Source organism: Oreochromis aureus, linkage group 16 (assembly GCF_013358895.1).
Source record: "Oreochromis aureus strain Israel breed Guangdong linkage group 16, ZZ_aureus, whole genome shotgun sequence".
Lineage (NCBI taxonomy): Eukaryota > Metazoa > Chordata > Actinopteri > Cichliformes > Cichlidae > Oreochromis > Oreochromis aureus.
In genome coordinates this window covers 15229092-15243293 of record NC_052957.1, presented here as the reverse complement: position 1 = coordinate 15243293, position 14202 = coordinate 15229092, and the positions used below count along the sequence as shown (strand labels likewise).

Here is a 14202-nt window from a genome sequence, read left to right as displayed (position 1 = left end):
GAGTAGATCCCAGGTGGATATCTAAAAGTAGAATCCTCTGTACCTGAGCAGGTTTCTGCAGCATTCAAAGGAGGTCTGATTTAAAAGGAAAATGCAGGGACAGAGGTGGAGAAAAAGGAAAGCGAAATTCCCTCGGGATAGATGACTGTACTAATTACAGTCCAACCTGGAGGAGCTGACACACTTCCAGGGCCACAGGAGGTGGAGCAGGTGATCGGTTCCTCTGACGGTTCAACCTCAGCTGTTGTCGTTTAGTTCTCCATGAAAAACAATGACCAGCTTCTAGAAAAATGACTAAAGTCTCAAGGTATGAGACTTTTTTTTTAACATTTAGCTTTGCATTGAATAAAATGTTTTGGACCCAGACTTCTCCCCACAGCACAGATCTAAATGCCTATTTATGGTCCTTTCTTTTTAAATAATGACATACAACTCTCATGCCAATAAAGGCACAATTAAAGCTAGTGCAAATTACGAAAGAGGGAGGTAAGATTTTAAAAATTATAGCTGAACTCCCTGGATGTATATAATCTTTAGTAAGGAAAACATGTGACATCCAGTCAGAAGATGGACAAACTGAAACAATAACACAACCACTGATTCACATCTTCTCCAGAAACTGTCTGAAATCACAACCACCAGAATTTTTCCCGGATGTTTTCAACAAGGCTGCGATGTTATGCTTTACCCTAAAAGCAGCAAACGTTTGGGAGAAGTCCAAACACTCCTTTCGGTCATTTTTGCATCACATGTTTTTTGAGCTTCATCAGAAATGTGACATAACAAAGCAACAGAGGGAAACTGTACAATAATAGGCATTCAATATATCAAAGTCAAGTAACCTGCTGTGTGCATGAACACAACTCTTAATAAGCCCCCTACTGCAGTGATGATTTAATTTAGCATACAAGTCACGCAGACTACCGCCTCATCAATGAGCAATACGAATCTCGACACACGATGATGCAACGCTCTGCAGTCAAACCTCGGTAGCTCATCTGCTGGCAAAACAATAAATGCATTTTCAGAAACGTTACCTAAAGGCACGTCTGGATAATAAGAATAAGTGTAATAGCCTCGGTGCTCCTGTTATGAGACCACTTTTAAATCAATGATTAAAAAGCACTGGCAGAATCTGACAGAAGCTGCTCAGCGTTGCATCACACATCACAGGAACAGAGCCCCTGTGAAGGCGCCTATTGGAAACACTTTTCACCATAATTGGCTCAAGAGATACTGCTTGAGTTTCGCAGACATTTACATGAAGCTCACTGCATTACCCCAGCTGTCTGGTGCATGAGCTGTCCCCCTTTGACAGGGTCACTAATTAGGAGGCCTCCCTGACAGGATAAGAGTATTAAATTCTAAAGGTGTTAGAAGGACAACAGGTTGTAATCAGTGCCATTAAACGCAGCAGAATCAGTAGGAGACGTCACATCCACTGAGAAAGTCCTTCACAAAGCTGCCACCCATTAAATTACCTTACAACCTACCATCACAGCACTATTCAAACTCAACTAAATACTACAGTGGATCATTCTCTGAATCCCGGCGGCCCCCAGTCATCTTTATTAGACCTGCTAGAAGGCAGTAGCAGTGCCAAAGTCATCAAATGGTGCTTTTAGCAAGCAGTATTTCCAAAATGTAGTGAACGTGCACCTGCTATATGACTGAACCCTCCGCAACACAAGAAGAGGTGGTGCGAGTAAAGATGCGGGAGTGAAAAATCGACAGAGAAATTTCAGCGGAAGCAGAGCGAACAATTACAAAACTAAAATAAAAGAGCCGTGGGCAAAAACCACACACTGCTAGTCGGCGTGCATCGAGAGTGGAACATTTTAAAGTGGAACATCGAGGACTTGTCTGTCCACTTCACAAGTCTGAAAGAGAAAGACGTGCAGAAATATGCTCAGTGTCTGGTATGCATGTTTGGGGGTTTTTTCGGTCACAGACAAGCGGTTAACAATATTACTGACGGTGTGGGGGAGTAACAGAACACATGCAAAGGTGTTACCATGCAGTGCTTTATATCTTGTGAAAAATGTTGACACGCTTATACAAGAAAACACTTAATCTTCTGCTCAACAGCGCTGACACGTAAATGTCCCAGAGAGGCAGTATTTAGAATTTATTTTGCGATCCTTGTTACGCCAGAAAAATCAACAGATGGAACATTCATCTGTCAAAAAGTAAGCACTGTCCTCGGTAGTCAGTGTTGCTCCGCTTCATGGAATTTTGAGGATCCTTATCATGTTCAAACATCCTAGTTCAACACTTGAACAGGCGGCCTTACAATATCTTTAAGCACCCATTCGTAGTTGACACAGGAACGGATACCAACCTGTAATTAAGCAGTAGTAGTGCCATACATGTCGGTATAACTGATAGCCGCCTAGATAAATGGTGTTGCTATTTGAAACGTGTGTTGATGTTTGTAAATTCCTAAATGACGTGTAATATTGATGAAGCTGGCTCTGCTTGACGTTGGTGTGTGTTTACATTCTGTGCTCTCAGGTCATGGCTGACAGGGCAAAATATTTCAAAGCGAGCGCTCGCTGTGGGTTGTTGCTCCCTGAGGAGGTTCTAATCACTGACTAGTAAACTGCAACCTACCATTATTGTTATATATAATTTTATGCATCATTTAACAGAATATATCACAATTATCTGTAGTCACTATTAAAGAGGAAGTAGAAGCACTTGGTGCCACAAAGCCTGAGATGCTTTTTGTTCGATTTTCCTTCTTTCTTTCTTTTTTTTTTTTTTTTTTAAAAAAGAAGGAGAAACAACAAATCCATCCATCAAACAAAAAAAATCTACTCACTGTTGAAAATTGTTAAAATTACTTTTTTCATCCAGTGCACACACCAAACATTTTTTTCCCTGAGTAAACACCACCACAACTAGTGCAATCTTTTTTCAGTTTCTTTGATTCCTGCTTCTTTGTTACTGTGAGCTCTCTTGGATGTTGAAAGGCGTACCTTTGCAGCCAGGCGTTTGACAGCCTCCTCCCTGTGCCGCTGCATCTCGGGAGTTCCTGGGCAACTGCTGGTCCTCAGTGTGTTGGCAGCACTGGATGGTGGAGTGGGCTGTGGAGGTTGGCTGAGAGGAAGTTCTGTGCTTTGTCCTGGGCCAGCTGGAAGACGTGCACATGGTCACCAATATATAAAGTTATTACATTAATATAAACTAACATCTATATATAGATATATATGTATATGCTAGCATTAATAACATTAGTTGTGTGTGTGTGTGTGTGTGTGTGTGTGTGTGTGTGTGTGTGTGTGTGTGTGTGTGTGTGTGTGTGTGTGTGTGAGGGCATTCTTTTGTAAGGGGAATTTAATATTAGTCAACTTGATTTTACATTGCCAACGAATATATAATTACTTCCCTCCCACACTTTGCAAGCTAATGTTGAAATGAAATTATAATAACATTAGCTAAACACGTGCAGTTAATGTAGTGCTGACATCCAAAGGCAAATACAAAAACTAATTACTTTTCGGGGAGGCGCTGGGACTGTTGGAGGCGATCTGACGCATGCGTCCTCCATGGCAGCTCAGCGCCACAAGTCGGGAGATGATGGCCGTCTTCCCATAACCCACGCTGCCCACCACCACAGCACCGTGGTTCTCTGTGGACTCGCCGGCCTTCAGGACATCTTCCAGATGCTGAAAGAGCCAATCTCGGCCCACAAACACAGAATCTGTGGTGATGCTGGGAACCTCGAACAGCAAAGGTTTGAGCATGATGTCCACGGGTTTGTAGGGAGCAAAACGCGCTGAAGGAAAAAGGAAAAGAAATTAAACAGATTAAAATTGTTTACACTACTTATATTTTTCCCATGTCTCCAGAAAGTTAACAAATTATTACTTCTTTTAAATGCTGGCAACTTTACTGTAATAAATCGTTTTCCCTTACAGTTAACCTACAAACACCGCCACGCAACCCTGTTGATTGATTGTGTAAGAAATGCTTTGAGCATCTCCCGCATTCTTCTTCACAGAAGGAGCCACATACATGAAAAACCCTGAACACTGTAGAGGATACATTTTCATTTAAGTGGAATCAGAGTGAAGACTTAAAAGATGACTCTTATCTGGTCTACTTCAGCACTAATTAGATCTCATAACACTTGTTAACTAACATCATAAATTACTGCTACCTCTAGCGCTAATGCGCCTTTCAGCCCTATAACTATCACTGCTGTTAACTGCTAGTGTTTTCACCTTGTGAGTTTGCCTGTGTTCACAAACACCTATTGTAATGGGAGGGTCAGTTCTGAGTGTTTATATTGGCAGGTGTAGTCCGTTTATGTTTCTAGTGCCCTACAATGAAACCGAAAAGCGAACGAGCTGGTTCTGAGACACTTGAAATGATCACCACCTTCTACTATACCAGCAAAACAAGTACAGTGTGTGAGAAACTAACTCGAGCAAAAGGAGCACCAGCTCGAGTATCGACGGGAACTAGAAAAAGAGTTATCTTTTATTAACCTCTCTTTATTGGATCCCCTTAGATTTCAAATCCATCTTCTTGCATATAAAGCCCCTAATGACTATGACTTGCTTTCTCAGTATCCTAAGCCGGAATGACAAGCAGAGGCTAAAGCTGCTTCGCTCCTGTGGAACCAGCTGGCTGTTTAGGGTTGGGAGCCAGACCCAATCTCTAATTTTAAGATTAGCCTCAAAACCTTTCATAGGTTTATAGTTAAAGCTCGCTCAGGTAACGTCTGAATCACCCCTTACTTATTATGCTGGGACAGGCCTTTGCTTTCAAGAGGCCTCCCATGGTGCACCGACATCCTCACCTCTTCTCCATTTCATTGTTCATGCATGTCAGTTTGTGTATTCTCTCTCCCACAGTTTAAGCTTTTCTCTTTCTCATCTTTTCACTCTCCTCTCATGGCATCAAACGAGTGCTGCTCATCCCGAGCCTAGTTCTGTCGGCGGGTTCGCTCAGTCAAAAAGGAGGTCACTAAATGTTGCTCAAAACAGAACTGTAAGGTCCTCAGCATACTAGGTAGAGTTTCCTAAGGTGGCACATGTTGGGATTTTCACAATATATGAATACAATTGCAATAAACTGCACTGAAATGTTGGTCTACTGCTGCAAAGTTTAGGTAATGGTGGTGTCACCACACCCAAATCTGAAAAACAGTTACCATAAATCATATAGTTAGGGCTCGATCAGGTGACCCTGAATCCTCCCTTAGTTATGCTGCAATAGGTGTAGGCTGCTGGGAGAGTCCCATGATGCATTGAGTATTTCTTCTTCAATCACCTTTCTCCCTCACTATGTGTTAATAGACCTCTCTGCATCGAATCATACTTGTTATTAATCTCTGGCTCTCTTCAACAGCATGTATGTTATCCTGTCTTCCCTCTCTCACAACAACCGGTTGCTACAGATGGCCCCGCCCCTCCCTGAGCCTGGTTCTGCCGGAGGTTTCTTACTGTTAAAAGGGAGTTTTTCCTTCCCACTGTTGCCAAAGTGCTTGCTCATAGGGGGTCAAATGATTCTCCAAAGGTTGATTCTGTTCATCTAGATGTAGCGTTTTCAATGGGAGAAATGTTTCGTCACTCATCCAAGTGACTTCTTCAGTCTCAGCTGGCTGCAGGTTTCCCCAATTTTATAACCAGTACATTTGGATAATGACTGAAAACGCTACATCCAGATGAACAGAATCAACCTTTGGAGATTTACTTACCTGGATGATTGAGAATGCATCAAGACGGTCATATCATTGTTGGGTTTTCCTCTGTATGCATTATTGTAGAGTCTATCTTACAATACAAAGTGCCTTGATGCGACTATTGTTGTGATTTGGCGCTGCATAAATAATACTGAATTGAATTGAACTGAATCTCCCATATGTTAATATTACATTTATAGAAAAGAATCCAATTGTTTAAGATTGTTGCGTATGTACGAACTCATATAGAAAAAAACCTGCTCAGAACCACTGACAATATGCTTATGTATCAACTTCATGTTTGAGACCGAGTGAAAATGGAAGAGGACATTTTCAAAAGGAAGACTAAATAGTCTGAGTATATATCCAGTGATGACTTATTCAGTAATTCATGTTCCCATGAAATATTTAATCTACAGGATCTCTCTCAGTCACACGGAGGATTCAAAACACATAACCAGGATAAAAGTTAGCTGAGAAAAAAAAGGCATGATTTAAAAGCCAGAAAAAGGCTTGTGAGGATAATGTTAATACCCATAAGTGCTGCATTGTTTACATTGCAGTGTGCAAGTATTTGCACAGTTTTGTTGTTGGCTCTGCACTCAGACGCGGTACTTTGGAAACTTCAGAACTACTGATAGGCTGCCTATTAATTTCAGGGTTTTTCACAGTCATACAAGATAACACTATCCTATGTACTGCGATATTTTACACGTTTATTTTACAAATATCTCTCCTGAGTGCCTACAGCAGTAGTATGAATAGCCCAGTCACCTTTAGCGTCCTGAGGCGGCCTTCCTCCTGTATTATGCCAGGGTAGGCGAATGGATGTCCGGAGGGGGGTATTGCGCTGTTCATCAAGAAAGCTCAGGTCTTCAAGCTTTGTGGAACTGGTGGCTGTAGACAAGAGAGAAGACATACACGCACACAAAGAGTGAAGCTGACAGTCTAGTACCTCTCGAGTACATTTGTCATAACAACTATAAAGAGAAAGACAGAAACACACGCTAGAGTAAAACCTTGTGGCGCTTATGCCATGTCTGAGGGTGGATGAGTGAGGAAAGAACCAAGGCAGCGCGCTCTGACATTTGCAGGGGCAGTGTGAGCAGCTACCAGCATATACTGTGGCAGGAAGAATAGCAGTATTCTAAAGTCAAGAGCAATATGCACTGTTTCTCTTTGATTTGAGCTGACAGCTGGACACGACATAGCAATGAGAGGTCCATCCCCACAAGCACGCCTGCTAGGCTGTACAGAGAGGGCAGATTACCTTTACCTTTCATAAAACTGCAACGAGTTATAGAAATGCTTCACCGCGGGTTTGGCACTCATCGCTGTCAATCTACAGGACGTACAGGTGTAATCTCAGGACTTTTGTGTACTACAAACTACAATATCTGACTTGAAAAGAAATAGTAAAATAAATTAAAACCAGATCAAAACTTGAGTTGTTATGGAGTTAAAATCTGAGATTTCATTAGGATTTAGCTTCATTTTGAAGCAGAGCACAAGTCTGAAAGCAGGCAATGATTTCCATCCTCAAACACAGGATATCTCCTGAAACTACAGTCTACAGATTAAAACCACTTGATGAGCCAGTGATTACAACTCAGCTTTTAGTTTGAAGTCTAAGACACGGTCTGTTAACATAATAAAAATGTGCATTAGTGCGGCGAGGCCTCTCCTCCAACTGCTGCTCGTTTTTCAACTATGCTATCGCCATTGCGATCCACGCTCTCCTGGGCTTAGTGAAGAGCAGAATCAAAGCCTCTCTTCTTCTTCTTTATCAACATCAGCTGGGAAAGACTGTCACAAACACTCACAGCACTCACTTCACTCCCTCACTCGGTCGCTAACTTACTCTCCGGAATGTCCCACTAATTAAAACCCGTCTGCTGGCAACGGGAACTGAGGAAGCTGCCATCAACACAACTCTGACTGGAACAGGAGAAGGGCCTGATGTTACTTTTACTGCAGTGCATTGTGCATACACAAACATCTACACTGCATAAAGCTTAAGGAATTGCAAACAAAGAGAAAAGAAAACAATAAAAGCAAACACGCATGACCCTGGAAGACCTTTTGCTGTAAAGCAAATGCCACTTTTCATCAGCTACAACTACTTACATCTAAGACCAAAGCCAGAAAGGATGGTGGGAATTCTCAAAGCCCTCTCCTTCTCCCCAGTGACGAGACACTTGGGCAGGCATACAGTCAAGTAGGCAGGGTGTAAACTCGCAGCTAAATCTCTGGAGAGAGCTCCCAGTGGACGAGGGCACAAAAGCGATTCCTCTACCCCGGTGCTCCCATGCCGGCACTCTGGCAGCCGAGCAGAGTGCTTGGCTGCTTCCTCTCTAGTGTTCAGCCAGTCACAGCACCCACAGCATTAGGCACTTGCTAAATGAATGCACTGCTTTCCAACAGAGCATCACCCTCCCTACAATTTTAACACGTATGCGTACATCATCTCTGTCCACATGCTGCACGTACAGACACACATAAATAACTTGCTATGCAAGCAGCAGAGGGGGAAATTGAGAATATTAGAGGAAATATAAACGGAAAACCAAGAGATTCACTTCGAGCGGTTGATTAAAGTTTGTTATCTAACGGCTGCAGTATTAATCAACAATCCAGACTGCACAGAGATGGGGTTAAAAGAGGGGAATGTGGAAAAAAATGAAGGCGAAAAAGCAGCAGACTCATAAATGAGTGCAACAAAGAGTATCACGTGGATTTTGTGGGAGGTATGGACAAGACTCAAAAGAGAATAAAGAGAAAAACCAGCTTTATGCAACAAATCGCCACTAAATCCTCATACTGACATAGGAGGGCCGCAAGATGTCAGTCTACCCCCCCCCCTTTCCTTCTTTGTTTTGCATGCAATAAAAGAAAAGGCACAGAGGAGCTTTATTCAACAGACACGTAATACCAAATTTGACTTGCTAAAGTAGCTGCGTAGCTGCATAGACTCCTTGATTCGCGTCCGTGGCAGACAGCGCACCCAGCACCATAACTACATTTCCCTTTTGTTGAGTCGTATTGCCTGTTATCAACATTTTTTCCCAAGGCCAAGAATTCCCACACGATTCCTCCTCATCCCTCAAATCCTCCTCTTCATTTCTTCTCCTCCTTTTACTCCCGAGTTCCCTCCTATTCTTGCTCACCTCTACTCATTGATAAAACATACATATGATACCTTGAAGTCTGCGCTTGCAGTCACTTTGAAGCTGCACAAATGTGTCAAGACTGTATTCTGATGAAAATGGGATTCTTTTTTCCTCGGGCAGATCTGCCCTTTGAAAACCTCCTGTTCTGTGTTTCCCATGACAGAACAGAGAAGAGGACTGAGCTCCTTTGCTCTAACCACCCCCACCCTCCCTCCCCAACTTGACTCCCTCTCGCCTCCTTACAAGGTGAATCTACTAAAGAGGAGAAGGGAGTCAAATACTCCCTTCACATATCTTCCTGTTTTTATAGTAGCCAGTTACACTTTACCCATTTTGTGATTTTGTATGAATAAATCAGTTCTTGGCTGTTCTCGGCTGATAGCCAATGCAAATACCCATTTTCTTTTTATTTGGTTTGATTTTGCTGGTATAAACACGCCTTAATAGCTTTTCATGATGAACATTTGAACATTCAGCCAGCATTTATGTGGCACAAAAGAGAAAACCTGATCACTCATATCAGTAAACATTGTTTTATTTGCATAGAGGCTGATATCAGCACGCACTGATGTTTGGTCCATTTGTCTGCCTATTACTAGTTTAAGGACAGAGCTTTGGAGACTAATTCTGCACATTTAGTCTGAAGCAAAATATTTGGTTATTATTTTTATTACATTCTGCTTCGCACTGTGGTAAATATTAAGGGATAATTATTATTGTAATAATTGCATAGCCTTATGCTAAGATCAACAACATTTACTTTAAAAAAAACAAACAACTACCAACTACTACTAGTGGTACTACCACCACTGTAACTGCTCCATAAGCTATTTCATATATATAAATGCCTCTGTGGTTAGCTAATGCTCTGTTCCTTTTAAGATTGGGCATTTGATAAGCCCTAATCTGTCAATGGAGTGCCACCGAGCAGAATTTTAAAAGGGGCTTTCAAACTGATTGATCTGTAACAGATTTTATTTTTCTCCTGCTGTGACAGCTGCACCAAACAATTCTCTGAAAAAAGGGCACGTTAGAAGATGTCTCTGTGACCTTTTCAGAATGCTCGAGAATGTGAATGGGCTTTCTTTCCTCTTTTTGTTTTCATTTTAGACTCTGCACTAAACAGATCAATATATACATGAAGCCGGAAGCAGAAGTGACCCCCGCGTCTACCTGGAGACATCGCAGACACTGTTGGCATGTCTTTAAACATGATAGCACAGCCTAAAACAATACAATAGACCACATGGTCGCAGAAACTACCGGGAAAGACAGCAAATGAGGGCAAATGAGATAAATCAGTGTGAGATTATTAAATTTAAGGGCTACGCCACTTTATGAGTTTGTAATTACTGTGTGACCTTTGCAAACATCTTTAAATCATAGGTTGTATTTATGTGGTAAAGGTTAAGATGATTTTAGTCTTTCTAATAAAACACAAAAGCATTCAGATGTTACCTCATCAGTGTTTTAGTAGACAAACAACATATCCTCGAATTTGCCTGTCAGCAGTCCACAGTCTTGGCTCCGTTATCATTCGTGAAGAGAGCCCGGCGCACGAGCTTTGCCAGAGGAATGTATGACTTTGGAGTACAAGCAGCAATGAGTGTGCCATACCTGACTTTGTCTCAAACCACAAAGCTCTGCTGAATAGCTAAACACCACACAAGCATTGTAGCACCATTCCTCCGCCACAGTGACCCTCACTCAAATCTCCCTGTCTGAGAAACCCAACCACAAGCGGCTCAGGCTAAGATTTCAAAACCATGGAATTCCAGTGGCCAACACTAATATGGCCCTTTGACTCTGTAAGCCTTTATAGAGGAAAAAAGAAAAAAGCTCAACTCCAATTACACAAAATTAGGATTCTTATAAGCTGAGTATATCACCTCAGAGATGAGGTGAAAATCCATCAACAACTCTAGTTTATACAGTAGATCTTACAATAGAGGCGACAGATAGATGTAAATAGTGGATTGCAAATAATAAAACAAAGAAAACACCAGAGCAAAGGATTAATTTACAAGTTTGCTTATTACTACTTCTGATGCTGAAATTTAACATCAAGTTTAATTTACCACAGCACTGCTTTTTGGTTTGATGGAACTATTTGGGGGAAACAGGGCAGTTTATCAAAAAATGTGTTCAAGTAACTGTTACGTTTCCCCTCATCTGGCATCTGCTACTGATGGTTGCACCATGTAACTTATAATCCTGCACCAAAATGACGAGAAATAAGATTTAGCCCAAAATTCAATATCAGCAACTCGAAAACCACAAGTACAAACTAGCATCTTCGTTAAGGAGCAAGTTAGGAGAAAATGTTGGTTGTTGGTTTTAAGCTGTCTCAGCAGACTTTTAATGGTTGACTTTGAAAAGAGGACTGGCTTCACTTTCACAGGAGGTGAAATACAGAAGTTCACTCAAAGCACCTGGAAGCCTGGGAAAAAGCTGTTCCCATTTATTTCAGGCTCTTAGTGCATCTTACATCCAATGCACCTGCCACGTTTGTTAGATTTAATGAACAGCTGTTGAAAACATGATTACACGTAGATTATTTCATGTATTAGTGAAAGATGTGATATATTCTGATCTTTAAATGCAATATTTTGATGCCAGATGAAAATCAGTAACAGTTTTAACAACCTTTTAAATCTGCCTCAGCAGCAAAGAGTTTCCTTTAGGAGGTGGACAGTAATATATAATCCCTAATATAAAGCTCTGCTAAAGACAAATCTAAATGAATTCATCTTGTTCCATAACATTTGTGCAATTTGTCACTGAACATGTTGGCACCAAAAAGTGGTGCTCCCACCAAAACCTAGGGACACCCACGCTACATACTACATCAAAGCAGTGCAAATGACGGTTCTCAGCAATATGCAGACATTCCTTCTACATGCATATGGAGAATTCAAGAGGCCCAGCAATGCATCTGTTGATTGGCATGAGACAGATGGCCAAAATACACTTTGACACTCAGAACGTGTGACCTTTGTCCAACGACGAGCAATTTTACTAACAACTCTCTGTTGTTCTTACTTCAAGCTTCCAAAAGTCACTCAATCCATTCAAAAAAAGCATTATGTGCAATTTTGATAGGAGAAATAACGCCGCATGTATGACACTGCATGATTCCTGATACCCAAGAATGGGATATGTAATAATATAAAAAGGCTTTACTATTAAATGAGGATATGCTTATATTATTTATAGTAAGAGACACATCTCTCGATCTTCTGCAAAGCATTTCAGGACCACCACAAACAAAATTCTCAAAAATAATCAGAAATGTTACAAGTGTTTGCCTACTATATCATGGAAAGGCTAAATTATAAAGGTGAAAATTGGATAAATGTTACTTGATGAGTCTTGATTTCTGCTGTTACACTTGAATGCTTAAGGTGAGAATTTCGCTTAAACAACATGAAAGCATTGATCTATTCTTGGTGGTGGTGGTTCTCTGCACTTTTTAGCCTGTTAGTACCAACTGAACATGGTTTTAAATGCCACAGGCCGCCCGGGTATTGTTGCTAACCATGTCGATCCCTTTGTGTCCATAGTGTACTCATCTTCTGTCTATAAAAATGAGTTTACAGTACTCACTGACCTCCACAGTCACCAGATCTCAATCCAATAGAGCAACTTTGGGATGTAGTGAAACAGGAGATTCACATCATGGATGTGCACCTGACAGTTCTTCAGCAACTATGTCATGCCATAATTTCAATCACTCTGAGGAATGTTTCCAGCACCTTGTCTTTTTGGTGGGGATAATCATGAGATAAAATTAAAAACTAATAGCAATACTGTAGCATGAAGCAATTATGCCCTAAAAGGACTCGTGATTATTTGTTTGCTTCTGCCTTTAATCTTTGTAATCCTATTTAATATCTATCAATAAAATAAAGAGAAATTTATAGATTAACCAGATAGCTCATTATTTCATATGCTGTTTCACAAACACAGGACAAACAATGGTCACCAAGGTTCTGGCACACAGAATGAATGCACTAATGATGAATACATATTATGTTTCACCGTGGTAGCTTCTTTTCTTTCATTGCTTCTTTAGACTCGTTACTTTTTGTTTTTTTTACTGAATACAATTTCCTTGAACAGACCCCAACAAAGATTTTACACTGTGTGACGAAACCCTGGAAGAGAGCATCAAGGACGCGATGAGACAACTTCATTTATGGCCTGAACCAATCTAAGGTGTGCGTTCTGCCGGTCTCAGAGGGCAACACTGCATAACTATGACATCAGCCCATAAACTCTGGGAGGACAGACGGAAACAAGCACACACGCTTGCTCACACGCAAACCAACACACATAAACAGCCAAACATTTTCTGGTCTGTTAAGCTTTATGAGCCACTGTGAGCCTGGACCATCCAGGTTTATGTCACACACAATAATGATGAGATGTAAAAATGGTACGGACTCTTGGAACAATAGAATTATCAGGGAACAACAGATCCAACTGTGGGCTGCAGAAATATCAAAGCAGTGGCCACTGTGTGAAATAGATGCGCAAGCTATGGTATGCAAGGAAATATCGGTACCGTGAGCCTACCATGTACTACTCCTTACTTCTTCCACCTTCACAAGTTAAATTGTTTACTTCTTCTAATTGTAAGGGCCTAGAGTGGACATTACACAGTTGCATTTCTCTGATATGTTGAATTGGACTAGATTTTATCAAAGAGAGAAAACAGTCTAGAAGTAGACACACGGGAACTGTTACTATATTTCATCAATACCAAACCCAAGGGAGGCAGGAGTTAAGTATCTGAACGTCAAAACATTGGCAGCTGCTACATACAGACTAAAGAGGTAAAGCAAAACAACATATTCAAGGAAGATTTTAGAGGGAAAAGTCTTATGAGGTCTTTTTTTTTTTTTAGCTTTGATTCATCTCTGTCTAGGCCAGGTGTTTGACCTGAGTCACTCATGTTTTTATGCTTCTTTTCACAGCTCAGCCCAGGTTGCCCCTGCTGTGATTTCCCCTCACAGGCAGAATTGTCTGCTTTCAAAATTCAATGTAGCAAACATTTCATCTGTGCTCTAAACTGTTTGTCTCTTCCTCTCTTTCTGTTTGCTCCTTTGAGTGGGACTCTAATGCAGTCTCAGTCTTCCCAAGAAGACAGCTTTTGTTTCTACGGCCCTACAGTTAACATACCACTTTGGTCCATCAATGCTTATTCAAGTGTACATTCATTCTATCAATAAGCTTGGGCAGTTCTGCTGATTATGGAGTAAAATCATTAGCATACGCTTGCATTAACATTTGAGCCATAAAATATACTCCTGATTAGTTCAAGAATTACCGAGT

The 14202-nt window shown here is 41.1% G+C and overlaps 1 protein-coding gene across 5 annotated transcripts in view; it reads right to left on the bottom strand.

Annotated features, from left to right (window-relative positions):
• The window catches only part of tanc1b (tetratricopeptide repeat, ankyrin repeat and coiled-coil containing 1b), a 107856-nt gene that overhangs the window by 28687 nt on the left and 64967 nt on the right, over positions 1-14202 (bottom strand). For 4 of the 5 annotated variants that reach the window (XM_031743076.2, XM_031743074.2, XM_031743075.2 and 1 more), the window contains 3 exons: positions 6470-6592; positions 3500-3781; positions 2982-3136 (listed from right to left, as the gene is read on the bottom strand). In XM_031743076.2, coding sequence (XP_031598936.1) covers positions 2982-3136; positions 3500-3781; positions 6470-6592 — 560 coding nt within the window. Of the gene's footprint in view, positions 1-2981; positions 3137-3499; positions 3782-6469; positions 6593-7822; positions 7977-14202 lie in introns of those variants that run through there. The other variant, XM_039599755.1, reaches the window with a different exon arrangement.